At 44.0% G+C, this 13,004-nt stretch overlaps 1 protein-coding gene across 4 annotated transcripts in view; it reads right to left on the reverse strand.

Moving 5' to 3' along the window:
• adad1 (adenosine deaminase domain containing 1 (testis-specific)) overlaps positions 1 to 13,004 on the reverse strand; it is a 241,000-nt gene that overhangs the window by 149,007 nt on the left and 78,989 nt on the right. For all 4 annotated transcript variants that reach the window (XM_072495706.1, XM_072495707.1, XM_072495704.1 and 1 more), the window contains 2 exons: positions 10,585 to 10,674; positions 4,003 to 4,128 (listed from right to left, as the gene is read on the reverse strand). In XM_072495706.1, coding sequence (XP_072351807.1) covers positions 4,003 to 4,128; positions 10,585 to 10,674 — 216 coding nt within the window. The remainder of the gene's footprint in view (positions 1 to 4,002; positions 4,129 to 10,584; positions 10,675 to 13,004) is intronic.

Genomic DNA, 13,004 nt, shown 5'->3' on the forward strand with positions numbered 1-13,004 from the left:
GGCACTACACCAGGCCAGATGGTGGGGTTGAACGTAATGCAACATGAATTCAAGGTCCCAGTTGAGGCCGTACTCATGTGTGCGGAACTTGGCTATAGGTTTCTGCTCGGCGATTCTGCGCTGTCGCGCGTCCTGAAGGCCGCCTTGGAGAACGCTTACCCGAAGGTCAGAGGCTGAATGCCCTTGACTACTGAAGTGTTCCCCGATTGTAAGGGAACATTCCTCCTGGCGATTGTCGCGCGATGTCCGTTCATCCGTTGTCGCAGCGTTTGCATGGTCTTGCCAATGTACCACGCTTCGGGACATCCTTTCCTGCAGCGTATGAGGTAGACAACGTTGGTCAGGTCGCACGAGTATGTACACGTATCTGGTGGGTGGTGTTCTCACGTGTAATGGTGGTACCCATGTCGATGATCTGGCACGTCTTGCAGAGATTGCCATGGCAGGGTTGTGTGGTGTCGTGGTTGCTGTTCTGAAGGCTGGGTAGTTTGCTGCAAACAATGGTTTGTTTGAGGTTGCGCGGTTGTTTGAAGGGAAGTAGTGGGGGTGTGGGGATGACCTTGGCAAGATGTTCGTCTTCATCGATGACGTGTTGAAGGCTGCGAAGATGATGTCGTAGATTCTCCGTCCCCCTCTCGCTGGACCTGTAAAGACTTAATTACCTGCAAATGCTCGCATTCAAAGTATCGTCTTGCATCTTTGACTTTGTCTGTATATATGTTTCTGGAACTTACCTCTTCATTCACCTGAGGAAGGAACAGTGTTCCGAAAGCTAGTGATTTGAAACAAACCTGTTGGACTTTAACCTGGTGTTGTAAGACTTCTTACTGTTTCTTTTAAAGAGCAGCACAAAGTCTTCAAGTGGTGGCAAGGATATTCAAACTCCACTAAAAATGTTGACATAATTTGCATTCAACTGCAGTATTTGCACTAAGAAGCAATCATTCAGCCATCATCTGACATCAGTTGAGCTCAAGAGCAATAATTTAGCTATCATTTAATACTGCTAGTGTAAATGACATGACTACCACCAACCTCCCCAAACTGCAGCGCTTAAACATTTGCGATTACCAAATCACTTACCTTAATAATTCTGACACCAAAAACAATCAGAGATTGTTCTCCAATGAAAGGGGAAATTCAGATGGATTTACTTATAACAATAAGTAAATAAGTATGGGCAGCACGGTAGCATTGTGGATAGCACAATTGCTTCACAGCTCCAGGGTCTCAGGTTCGATTCCGGCTTGGGTCACTGTCTGTGCGGAGTCTGCACATCCTCCCAGTGTGTGCGTGGGTTTCCTCCGGGTGCTCCGGTTTCCTCCCACAGTCCAAAGATGTGCAGGTTAGGTGGATTGGCCATGATAAATTGCCCTTATAGTGTCCAAAATTGCCCTTAGTGTTGGGTGGGGTTACTGGGTTATGGGGATAGGGTGGAGGTGTTGACCTTGAGTAGGGTGCTCTTTCAAAGAGCCGGTGCAGACTCGATGGGCCGAATGGCCTCCTTCTGCACTGTAAATTCTATGAATACTAAAATGCTCAAAATGGAGGAGGCAGAAAGCTGGTAACCACAAGACTGTGAGCAGACCGTGAGCACTTGTTATTGTACAGACTACTAACGTATAATACTGGTGATGCATGTGAAAGGGGAGTAAAGGTTAACAACATCAGTAAAATTGTAGTACAAGGACTCAAGATGCAGTTGCTAGTCCATGTGGGAAATGAGCAGGGTGGGAGTTTTCTAAGATATAAGGGGGGGCGATTCTCCGAAATGGAGGCCAAGTGTTCGCGCCATCATGAACGCCGTCGCCCAGGAGGCCAGTACGGCGCTGGAGCGGTTCACGCCGCTCCAGCCTCCTTACGCAGCTCCGAATGGGCGCTGCGCCAACCTGCGAATGCGCAGTTGGGCCGCGCCAAACAGCGCATGCGTGGGGGACTTCTTCCGCGTGCTGGCCCCAACCCAACATGGGGTCGGTATTCAGGAGCCGGCCGCGCCAGGAAGATCAGTGGGCCCCGGTCGCAAGCCATACCCCATCCCCCCCCCCCGGCCAGGTGAAGGAGCTCCCCTGCCCCCCCCCCCCCCCCAGGCCACCCCCTGAGCGTCCCTGCAGAGTTCCCGCCGGCAGCGACCAGGGGTGAACGGCACCAGTGGGACCCTGTCGTGCCGGAGCGACCGCTCGGCCCATCTGGGCCGGAGGCTCTGACGATTTCAGCGGCCCGCACCGCGCCAATGCAAATGGTGCCAATTCTCCGCACCTCGGAGAATCGCGCGCCGGCGCCGAATAGCGCTCCGATTCTCTGGCCCTGCACGGGGCTCGGAGAATCGCCCCCAAGATGCTGTTTTGTCCATTGTATCTCTGTGTTGCAGGTTGTAGCTACAGCAGACGCGCCTTTGTTGTAAACATGATAATATAATCATTGTATACATGTATTGATGTGTTGGGTGCTCTGGATCTGTGGAACACATACAGGCTACCAACACTTAAAATAGTGCAACACTATTTTATTAAGTTAGAAACTGTTGAACATACTTTCACTGTGGGTTAACACGATGTTTGATTAAACTAAAGACCGATGCCTGTCCCAACCAGTCTATGCACTCAGCACATGGTGAGGATCAGTGCTGTAAGCTCTGTCCTTGTAGGAGGCTGTATCCCGAATGAGCGGGAACTCTGATGCTCCCTGTCTTTATAGTGAGTGTGCTCTAACTGGTGATTGGCTGCGGTGTTGTGTGTGTAGATTGGTCTTGCTGTGTGTCCATCAGTGTGTGTGTATCTGCACCATGATATACTGGTGTATATTATGACATGTATGAATCTTGATTTGGTAACTGTATTAAAGTAGCAAATCATGTTAATTTGTGATTGGCATATGCTTATAAGTAACTGTATTAAAGTAGCAAATCATGTTAATTTGTGATTGGTATATGCTAATAACTGTACTTGTCCACAATGAATAATAATGATGAACTGTCACCGATCTGAGAGTTCGCAGTGCGGTCTCCCTTACCTATTTATGCTTGAATAAACGCGTGAAAGAGAAATTGAAACTTGTCTGGTCTGTGGGGAACTGGAGGGAGACTGAATTCCACGTTTCTATCTTTTCATCTGTGTTTCTGAATTTCTACAGCTTCAAGCATCCTAAAGCTGAGCTAACTTTAGAAAAGACTGTTTTAACATATGTTTTGATAAACTAGTTTTAATTGTTCATCAAAACCTCAAACGAGTGCTGCAGACACTCTCCTAGCCGCCAGATTGCAGCAGTTTTCTTCCCCATCACCACCACCTGGAGCAAGGAGAGCAATTAACAAATTAATAAAAAGAATTAGGAATTAAGGGGTCTGATGATGCTACCAAGCATATAACGCGCGAGGTGAGAGTCACAGGGCAGAGTGTTGTGAGGGTGCAGAGACCGCTGGGAGGAAATCAAGAGGCGGGTGGTGGTGGGGGACAACCAAAGAATGCTGAGGGGGGAGGAAGAGGGAGGAATCAGGAATGCTGAGACTCAGGCTAATTGCCCCATATCTTGCATGTTTTTCATTGAACAAATGAAAAAAATGAATTAAGAATTGATGCTAATCTTTTATCGTGTACAGACCTTTTGGATGAAGTGAAAAAAGTGAATAAATTCAGAAATTATTTAAGTAATTAATGTCTGCATTTTTCAATGCAGGTTGCTGAGCGTAATCAATGCCTTTAAGCACATTCAATGCCTTTGATTGTATTTGATGTCAAAATGACAAAACATTGCTGACTGCATTAAACACTGTTTCCAAATTAGAACATGCGAACTGATCGTTTCTGAGCTCATTTGAATGCAAACTGTTAGAATGTTCTGGTACGGCTATCCACTGAATGTAATGAGTATCGCAGGTGGTAATGGTCTCACATGAGCGATTACAATCAGGAGCCACACAAATATCGTGGCACCCCTGCCCATCTGTTTATAGTGCGATCAAATGTTTGGGAATTTGTGTTGCGAACTTAACTGCATTCTACTTACGTCTTTCAACCACAAAAGCAGCCAAAGAACTGCTACAATTCTGGTGCTCAGGTAGATTAGCAGTCAGCTTGTTGAAAACATCTCTGCACGCTATAGAAACAGCTTTGTAATATGAATTCCTTCCTTCTGTAAGATATTTTAAAAAGATTTAATGTTTATACAAATTTAAACACAAGTTAACCACATTTATATGCAGATTGTAGAGATGTAAAAAAAACATTTAAAATATCATACAATAAGGTTACCATGATTAATAAGCATAGCAAGAAAAAATATTCAAAAATTTAAAACTACCACCACATTGCAAAGCAATTATCAAAAGTTAATCATGTTTAAGGAAACTATATTCCACAAATCATTGCTTAAAGATTGCAGTTTGTACCTAGCTTGGTCCCTATGAAAAGTTATCAGGCAGGGAATCAAAAATGGTTTACTGAATAGTGGAACAGTATGCTAAAAGCAGCACAGGGAGTATCCAAGTAATTTTAAAGTGCCAACCTGGAGAAGGTACAATACAACATGCATGAAGAATAGCAGAAACAGCATGCAGAGTCAAGTGATCTCTCAATCAGTGGGTCAAATGAAACTCTGAAATCCTTACCATAACCAGTAACGAATGGTGGTAGACAATTAAAAATCCTAACAGGAGGGAAGGAGGCTCCATGAACATCTCCACTGATGGCAAAGCCCAGCAAGTAAGTGCAAAAGACAGCCCTGAAGGGTTTATAATCAACTTCAGCTAAAAGTGCTCAGTGAATAATCCATCTCAACCTCCTTCTGAGGTTCCCACTACAACTGATGCAAGCTTTCAATCAATTCAATCCACATATCAAGAAATGGCGGAGTGCAGGGATACAATAAAGACAATGGAGGCCCTGATGACATCCCTGTGGGTAGTGCTGAAGGCCAATGTTGGAGAAGCAACAGCAGCCCCTTGCCAAGCTGTTTCCATACAGCTACAGCACTGACATCTACCTGACAAAGTGAAAAATTGCCCAGCTATATATTCTCCACAAATAGCAGAACAAATTCAATCTGACCAATTACTGCTTCATAAAGATACAATGGGTTCAACTTTTTAAAATTGTGTTCATGCTGGGCCAGCATTTATTACCCATCCCTGAGGAATTAAGAGTCAACCACATTGCTGTGGATCTAGTCACATATAGGCCAGACCAGGTAAGGACGCCAGATTGGGCAGCATGGTGACATTGGTTATCACTGCTATCGCGTGATGCCGAGGACCCAGGTTCAATCCCCGGCCACTGTCCATGTCCATGTGGAGTTTGCACATTCTCCCAGTGTCTGTGTGGGTCTCACCCTCATAACTCAAAGATGTGCGTGGTAGGTGGATTGACCATGATAAATTGTCCCTTAGTTGGAAAAAAATAATTGGGAACTCTAAAGTTTTAAAAAAGTACGTCAGATATCCTTCCCTACAAGGCATTAGTGAGCGAGATGGGTTTTTACGACAATTGACAATGTTTTCAAGGTCATTTTTAGCGCTTTAATTCAATTTTTTTTTAAAAATGGAATTCAAATTTCACCATCTGCCATGGCGGGATTCAAACCCAGGTCCGCAGAGCAGGACTCTGGGTCGCTGGATGACTAGTCCAGCGACACTACCACTATGCCATTGATTGACAATAAGTCATTAATAACCTGCCCACCAATGCACAATTTGTATTTCACCAGGGCCACTCAGCTGCAGGTATCAGTGCAGCACAACCATAAATGTGGATGAGAGTCAAGTACCAGAGAAATGAGAGTGACTGCTCTTGACATCAAGACAACAAAACCAAGAGTGGCATCATGCAGCCTTCGTAAAACTGAAGTAAATGGGAATCGGGTTAAGACACTCCATTGGCTCTAGTCATATCTATAACAAACAAAGAGGCTGTGCTTGTTGGAATCCAACCAACGCGGCTCATAAGACGTTCCTCAGGGCAAGTTCTGGACCCAACCATCTTCAGCTACTTTATCACTGACATTCTCGCCACCATAAGATCAGAAACGGGGATGTTGATTGATCAATGCACGGTATTCAATTACATTCGCAACTCCTCAGGTAAAAAAGCAGTCTGTTTGATTTGATTTGATTTATTGTCGCATGTATTAGTAATTAGTATACAGCAAAAAGTATTGTTTCTTGCATGCTATACAGACAATGCATACCGTACATAGGGAAGGAAGGAGAGACTACAGAATATAATGTTACAGTCATACCTAGGGTGTAGAGAAAAGATCAACTTAATACGAGGTAGGTCCATTCAAAAGTCTGATGGCAGTAGGGAAGTAGCTGTTCTTGAGTCGGTTAGTGCATAACCTCAAACTTTTGTATATTTTTTCTGACAGAAGAATGTGGAAGAGAGTATGTCCGGGGTGCGTGGGGTCCTTAATTATGCTGGCTGCCTTTCCGAGGCTGCGGGAATTGTAGACAGAATCTGTACCTGCATACCTAGCTAGCATTCACACTTGGGTTGTTAAGTGGCAATAAATATTACACACAAAAGCTAGGTCATAAACATCTTCACCAAGAGAGTCGAACCACCTCCCTTTGGCATTCAATATGACGAGCAGCACAATGGCACAGTTGCTAGCACGGTCGCCTCACAAAACCAGGAACCCGGGTTCAATTCCAGCCTCGGGTGATTGTGTGGAGTTTGTACGTTCTCCCTGTGTCTGCGTGGATTTCTTCCGGGTACTCCGGTTTCCTCCCACATTCCAAAGATGTGCGTGCGGGTTAGGTCGATTAGCAATGCTAAATTTCCCATAGTGTCCAAAAGGTCAGGTGGGGTTGCAGGGATGGGGTGGGGGGGTCCTTGGTGTGATGCTCGTTCGGAGGGTCAGTGTAGACACAATGGGCCGAATGGCCTCCTTCTACACTGTAGGGATTCTATTACATTGTTTTTAAAAAATATATATTTTTTATTCTCCTCCTTTTTCCACATTTTCTCCCAAATTTACACCCAACAATAAACAATAATCAGTAATGAATGCAATGTCAATCCCCATATCAATAACAACGATCCCACCCTCCCACCAAACACCGACATTAACACGCATGTTAACATAAACAAATGACCGAAAGGAATCAGGAATCACCCATAGTCATCATTAACACATACAGTCCCTCTCCCCCCAACCCTCTCAGCCGCCGCCCTGCCCCCCCTCAATGTTCGATGTGATCCAATTCTCGAAAGTGCACAATGAATAACGGCCATGAATTGTAGAACCCCTCCATCCTTCCCCTCAGTTCAAATTTGGCCTTTTCAAGCCTCAAGAATTCCAGCAGGTGCCCCCCCCCCACCCATGCCAGAGCACAGGGTGGAGGGGTTGATTTACACCCGAACAGGATCCGCCTTTGGTCGAACAACGAGGTGAAGGCTACAACATCTGCCTCCGCGCCCATTTCCAACCCCGGCTGGTCTGACACCCCGAATATGGCCTCCCAAGGGCAAGGATCCAGTTTCACGTGCACCACTTTAGAGATTACCCGAAACACCTTCCAGTAATCCTCCAACATATGAACATGGTTTGCGGGGCCTCCCCTGCAACGTTCACACACATCTTCTACCCCCTCAAAGAGCCGTCTCATCCTCACCCTTGTAAGGTGCGCTCTATACACCATCTTCAGCTGTATCAGCCCCTACCTCGCACACGAGGTGAAGGCGTTCACTCTCCGGAGCACCTCACACCAGAACCCCTCCTCCATACCCTCTCCCAACTCTTCCTCCCACTTTGCCTTGATCCCTTCTCGCAGCGCCTTCTCCTCCTCCAACATAGCCTCGTAAACCCCCTTCTCCAGTGCCCCTGTCGTCAGCATCTCCTCCAGCAATGTGGAAGCCAGCTCTACTGTGAAGCTCTGTATCTCCTTTCTGGCAAAGTGTCGAACCTGTATGTATCTAAATATTTTCCCCTGCTTCAGCTGATACTTCGCTCACAGCTCCTTCAATCCCGCAAAACGATCCACAAGAAACAAATCCTTTAGTGTCCTAATTCCTTTCTACTCCCATCTCCGAAAATTTCCATCCCACTTCCCTGGCTCAAATCTATGGTTCCACCGAATCGGCATTTCCCTTGACCCTGCCCCAACCCGAAGTGTTGTCGAAACTGCCTCCAAATTCTCAATGAAACAATTACTACCGGACTCCCTGAGTATCTCCCTTGGGCCGTCGGGAGCGGTGCTGTCGTTAGCGCCTTCAATTACCATTGTTGAATACACCATCATTAAGTATCTGGGGAAATCACCATTAACATTACTGGAGTATCGTCATAAAAACTGTGGAGGTGGGGCAGGAGAGAATGGGGCATGGGGAGAGGGAGGTGAAGTAAGAAAGAGGTGGAGTTAGAGATGGGAGAGAGAGGAGGGTGGGGGAAAGAGAGGTGGAGACAGGCGGAGGGGGAGAGGTGAAGGAAGGGAGAGAGGGAAAATCACTGCTGCAATTTGAGGTAGAATGTGGGTTTGGGGACAGAAGAAATTGCTGGAGGCAGAAGATGGTGGGGGAGAAAATTCTTCTGAAGATGATGTTCAGAAATATGCAAGATAAACTGATCAGTTTTGGTCTCCGACTGCTTAAGTGATGTTGCCAATCGCAAACCTTGGAGCGCTGCAGTTTGGGGCAATTGATGACATCAATGTCAGTTACTTTACTTGCAATGTTAAATGATAGTTAAAGGAACAACTGAGTACATCTGATGTCAAGGAATTGCTAAATCATTGCTTTTGAGCGCAGTTGGATGTCAAATGATAGCTAAATAATTGCTCGAGTGCAAGTGAGGTCAAGCGAGTGTCGGTGAACGCTGTTGAACGCAAATGATGTCAAAATGTGCAGGTAGGGCAGTAGGTGCATTAGGACACCATGACCTGAAAGTTTCTCTCCAAGCCACACACCAAACATGATTTGTATACCTATCATTCCTTCATTGTGATTAAGTCAAAACCCTCGAACTCCCTAAGTAGCAGCAATTTGAGATTACCTTCATCACACACACTGCTACAGTTCAAGACAATGGTTCACTATCAACTCAAGAAAAATCAAGAATGGGAATAAATGCTAGCTGTCCCAGCAACGCTTACATTTCATGAACAGATAAACCAAGTTCTTTGCCACACCCCCCATTTGAAGAACAAATAATGAGTTACTTTTAGACTGTGGATAAACAGTCAGCAGTTATGATCACTGCTAACAGCAAAAGATAAAAAGATGTCTGCCAACAAAACAGCTTGGGGAAATGTGGCAAGCAATGTTCTTACTGCTTTTTCGCAAACAAAATCTGTTCCAGCCACTCTCCTCATAATTCTCCTGCTATTCTCTTGATGTGCTGCCATTTTTAGATCACAAACTTTCTGAACTACTTCTCCAATTTAATCTCAACCATTTACCAGATTGTGGGCTATAGCAAAATATGACAATTTGCTTTGTGTTTATGTAACTTCTACCCACCTTTACTCCCATAGACTGGACTGTAGCCCATGCCAGCTATCTGTAGTACTATATATTAGTATATTAACAAATATCCCAATGGACCATCAGCACAAATAATGTGAAAGGTATTGTTTTAAAATAAAACAACCATTTTTCTGAGAGGATTACGGATTTCAAATTTCATTTTGGGGGTTAGAAAGTCGTTTTACAAGGTGAAAAGGATATCAGCTAGAGATCCTTCACTCGTGATATTTTATTTTTCATGCTGTAAAGCTTTTCTTGACATAAAGTGCTCTTCATTAGTAACACTCGGCTTATTTTTTTAAATGTATTCTTTCATGGGATGAGGCAAAGCCTGCATTAGTTGCCATCACTAATTGCCCTACAACCGAGTAACTTGCTAGGCCATTTCAGACGGCACTTAAGAGTCAACCACATTGGATGTGGAGTCACATATAGGCCAGGCCTGGTCGGATAGCAGATTTCATTTTTTGAACAACATTAGTGAACCAGATGGATTTTTACAACAATCGATAACAGTTAATGGTCACCATTATGGAGACAAGCTTTATTGCACGTGAGTGCAAGTGAGGTCAAATGAGTGTCGGTGAATGATAGCACAATTGCTTCACAGCTCCAGGGTCCCAGGTTCGATTCCGGTTTGGGTCACTGTCTGTGTGGAGTCTGCACATCCTCCCCGTGTTTGCGTGGGTTTCCTCTGGGTGCTCCGGTTTCCTCCCACAGTCCAAAGATGTGCAGGTTAGGTGGATTGGCCATGATAAATTGCCCTTAGTGTCCAAAATTGCCCTTAGTGTTGGGTGGGGTTGCTGGGTTATGGGGATAGGGTGGAGGTGTGGACCTTGGGTAGGGTGCTCTTTCTAAGAGCCGGTGCAGACCCGATGGGCTGAATGGCCTCCTTCTGCACTGTAAATTCTATGATAATTTTCCAGATTTTCTATTAATTGAATTCAAATTCCATCAGCTGCTGTGGTGTGATCTCAACCCTGTCCCCAAAGTATTAGCCTGGGTCTCTGAATTACCAATCTAGTGAAATTACTACTACTATGTCATGTCTCTATATCATGGTTCAATAGCACAGCAAGAACTGCTCAAATGATATTCAACCTGAGCAACAAAGTTAATACTTGCTCACCATAACCTAACTTTGAAGGTTGGTTTCTTGTAGGCAGACCTGGTGTAGGTATTACCCTTCGTTCAGCAGGGATTGGAGCAGGACCTGTAGCTGAAAATAAATATTCAAAATTTTGGTGTGAACAATTATGCTTATCATTGGAAATCAGCACTGTCATAACATTTAGAATAGCAACAATTCCATGGTCTTTCAGATACAAGTTATCTTTCTTACACCAGTGATAGTCAACCTAGTGACTCACTGTGGGGAAGCAAATCTGAAGGACACATTTCCTTTTAAGATCCTATAGGAGATACATGGGACAGATATTATGGCACCTTTTCTCAGGTTCTACTTTCAATTCCTCTGGTCTGATCCACTAAAATACATAAAAGAAAGTCAAATATTTCTGAGAAATAAAATGTTTGTTTTACAAGGATAACTAGAAAATATCATAGATGAGGAAGTTAGTAATAGTGGGGGAACTCGTACTGTAGCCACAAAACTGATGCAGTAATGCTTGAAAGCTTTTTCCACCAATTCGATTATTTTTAATCGAGTTTCCGTATTCAATGAAACTTGCGCTAAGTGCAAACGTACACTCAAATGAGGCTAAGAAAAATACAAAGGCCGTAGTTGCTGAAACAGATCAAAGACAACCTTTCTTCCTCTTCTTCCCCCCAACTTCCAATTCACCTTGGTATTGTTCGTAGGTGACAGCACCCCTCTGTTGAGGTGACCAATTTTTGTTGTGAGGCAGAAAGTGAATACCTGCAGAGGTTCAATCATAGATCATCAAAGTTGAACTTAATACCTTTCCTGGTCCTACTGATGTCTTCACCTCTGAATTTGATACAGATTACTTATTATCCTAGTCTGCATGTCTCAAAATATAATGGTTAATGCATTTACTCACTGCTTGCATATTTCTGGCTTCACAGTGGCTCAAAGATGATCAATGACGATTGGAAAGAAGGCAGGGATATTTAAAATACAAATTTATAGAAGAGAGTAATGAAGAGGCAGACTATAACTAGTGGTACATAAATTGTCAGAATGTTGGAAAACCAGATCTAAAGTGAGTAAGTTCGGAGATAGACAAAGGTTTCAGAAAATTACATAGGTGCTGAATTGAGCCTTCCCTACAACTGCTACAATTGAAAACTAAGTTTGAGCTAAAATAACAATCTGATGATAGAGATATCAGAAAGACATTATGTTGTAAAAGAAAATCAAGAAATTACACCTACAAACAATACAAGGACCAGGTGGCTTGTATCCTAACTTTTCAAGAGTATGATACAAAAAGTAATAAGAACGTTGAAAATTATAGCATAAAAATGCAGTCTTTATATTAGTGGATTAATAATCTAGTGGTCACAAGTGCAAATCCAATCACAAATTCACTAAATCAACTAGTTAGATTACCATCCTTGAAAAAAAAAAAAAGGTGCTTTCCACCCTCATCCAGTATAGCCTACATGTGACTAGTTCACACTACATCGCTGGCTTGTAATGCCTTCCGAATTGGCCTAGCAAGCTTCTCAACTGTATAAAGAGCCACAACTCAAAAGGAATAGTAACTAATCAGTGCCCAAATCCTCAGAACAAAAGCAAAATTTGTTTTAGGGATATCTGAAAATCATTAGTGTGTGAACATGAACATAGAAATTCTAGACCTACGAACCATTGGTTATCATAGAATTATAGAATTTACAGTGCAGGAGGCCATTCGGCCCATCGAGTCTGCACCGGCTCTTGGAAAGAGCACCCTACCCAAGGTCAACACACCTCCACCCTATCCCCATAACCCAGTAACCCTACCCAACACTAAGGGCAATTTTGGAGACTAAGGGCAATTTATCATGGCCAATCCACCTAACCTGCACATCTTTGGTTATGGGGAAAATGTTCAACACCTTAAGGGGACAAAAAGCTTTGAAGCATTTATACTTCACAAGAATACTGGGTTCTTTGAAGACCCTAAACAAGTTGCAGAGGGGCAACCAAATCTTGGCAATGCCGGCCTCACCCACTTCAAGGTTGCATGTCTAATTAAGAGGCAACACAGTTTTGTCAACACCTCCTTTCTGAAGTGTGCAAGCTGCAAAGTCCACGTCTGGCTTAGGTGAAGGTTACAGAAATATTCCCAAAGGTCCTAGGTGGATAAGAATGGAACAGGTTGCAGAGTGCACTTGAATAGATAGCAAGGCTCAAAACTGGGCTCCATAATGCCCCAAACATTCCTTTACAAGTGCTGCTTTAGTACCAAAATGCCATACATGTAGGCCGCGATTCTCCAGAGAAATTTCTAAGTTCATTTGTAGCAGGTTTTTCAGGGAGTTTCCCCACTGGCTCTGCTGGATCCCCACCGCTATCCAATCACTAGGTCATTTTTATGGGCTCTGGGGAGTTTCGCATCGGTTTAGCCCACACTTAGA

The sequence above is a fragment of the Scyliorhinus torazame genome, chromosome 3 (genome assembly GCF_047496885.1).
Source record: "Scyliorhinus torazame isolate Kashiwa2021f chromosome 3, sScyTor2.1, whole genome shotgun sequence".
Taxonomy (NCBI): Eukaryota; Metazoa; Chordata; class Chondrichthyes; order Carcharhiniformes; family Scyliorhinidae; genus Scyliorhinus; species Scyliorhinus torazame.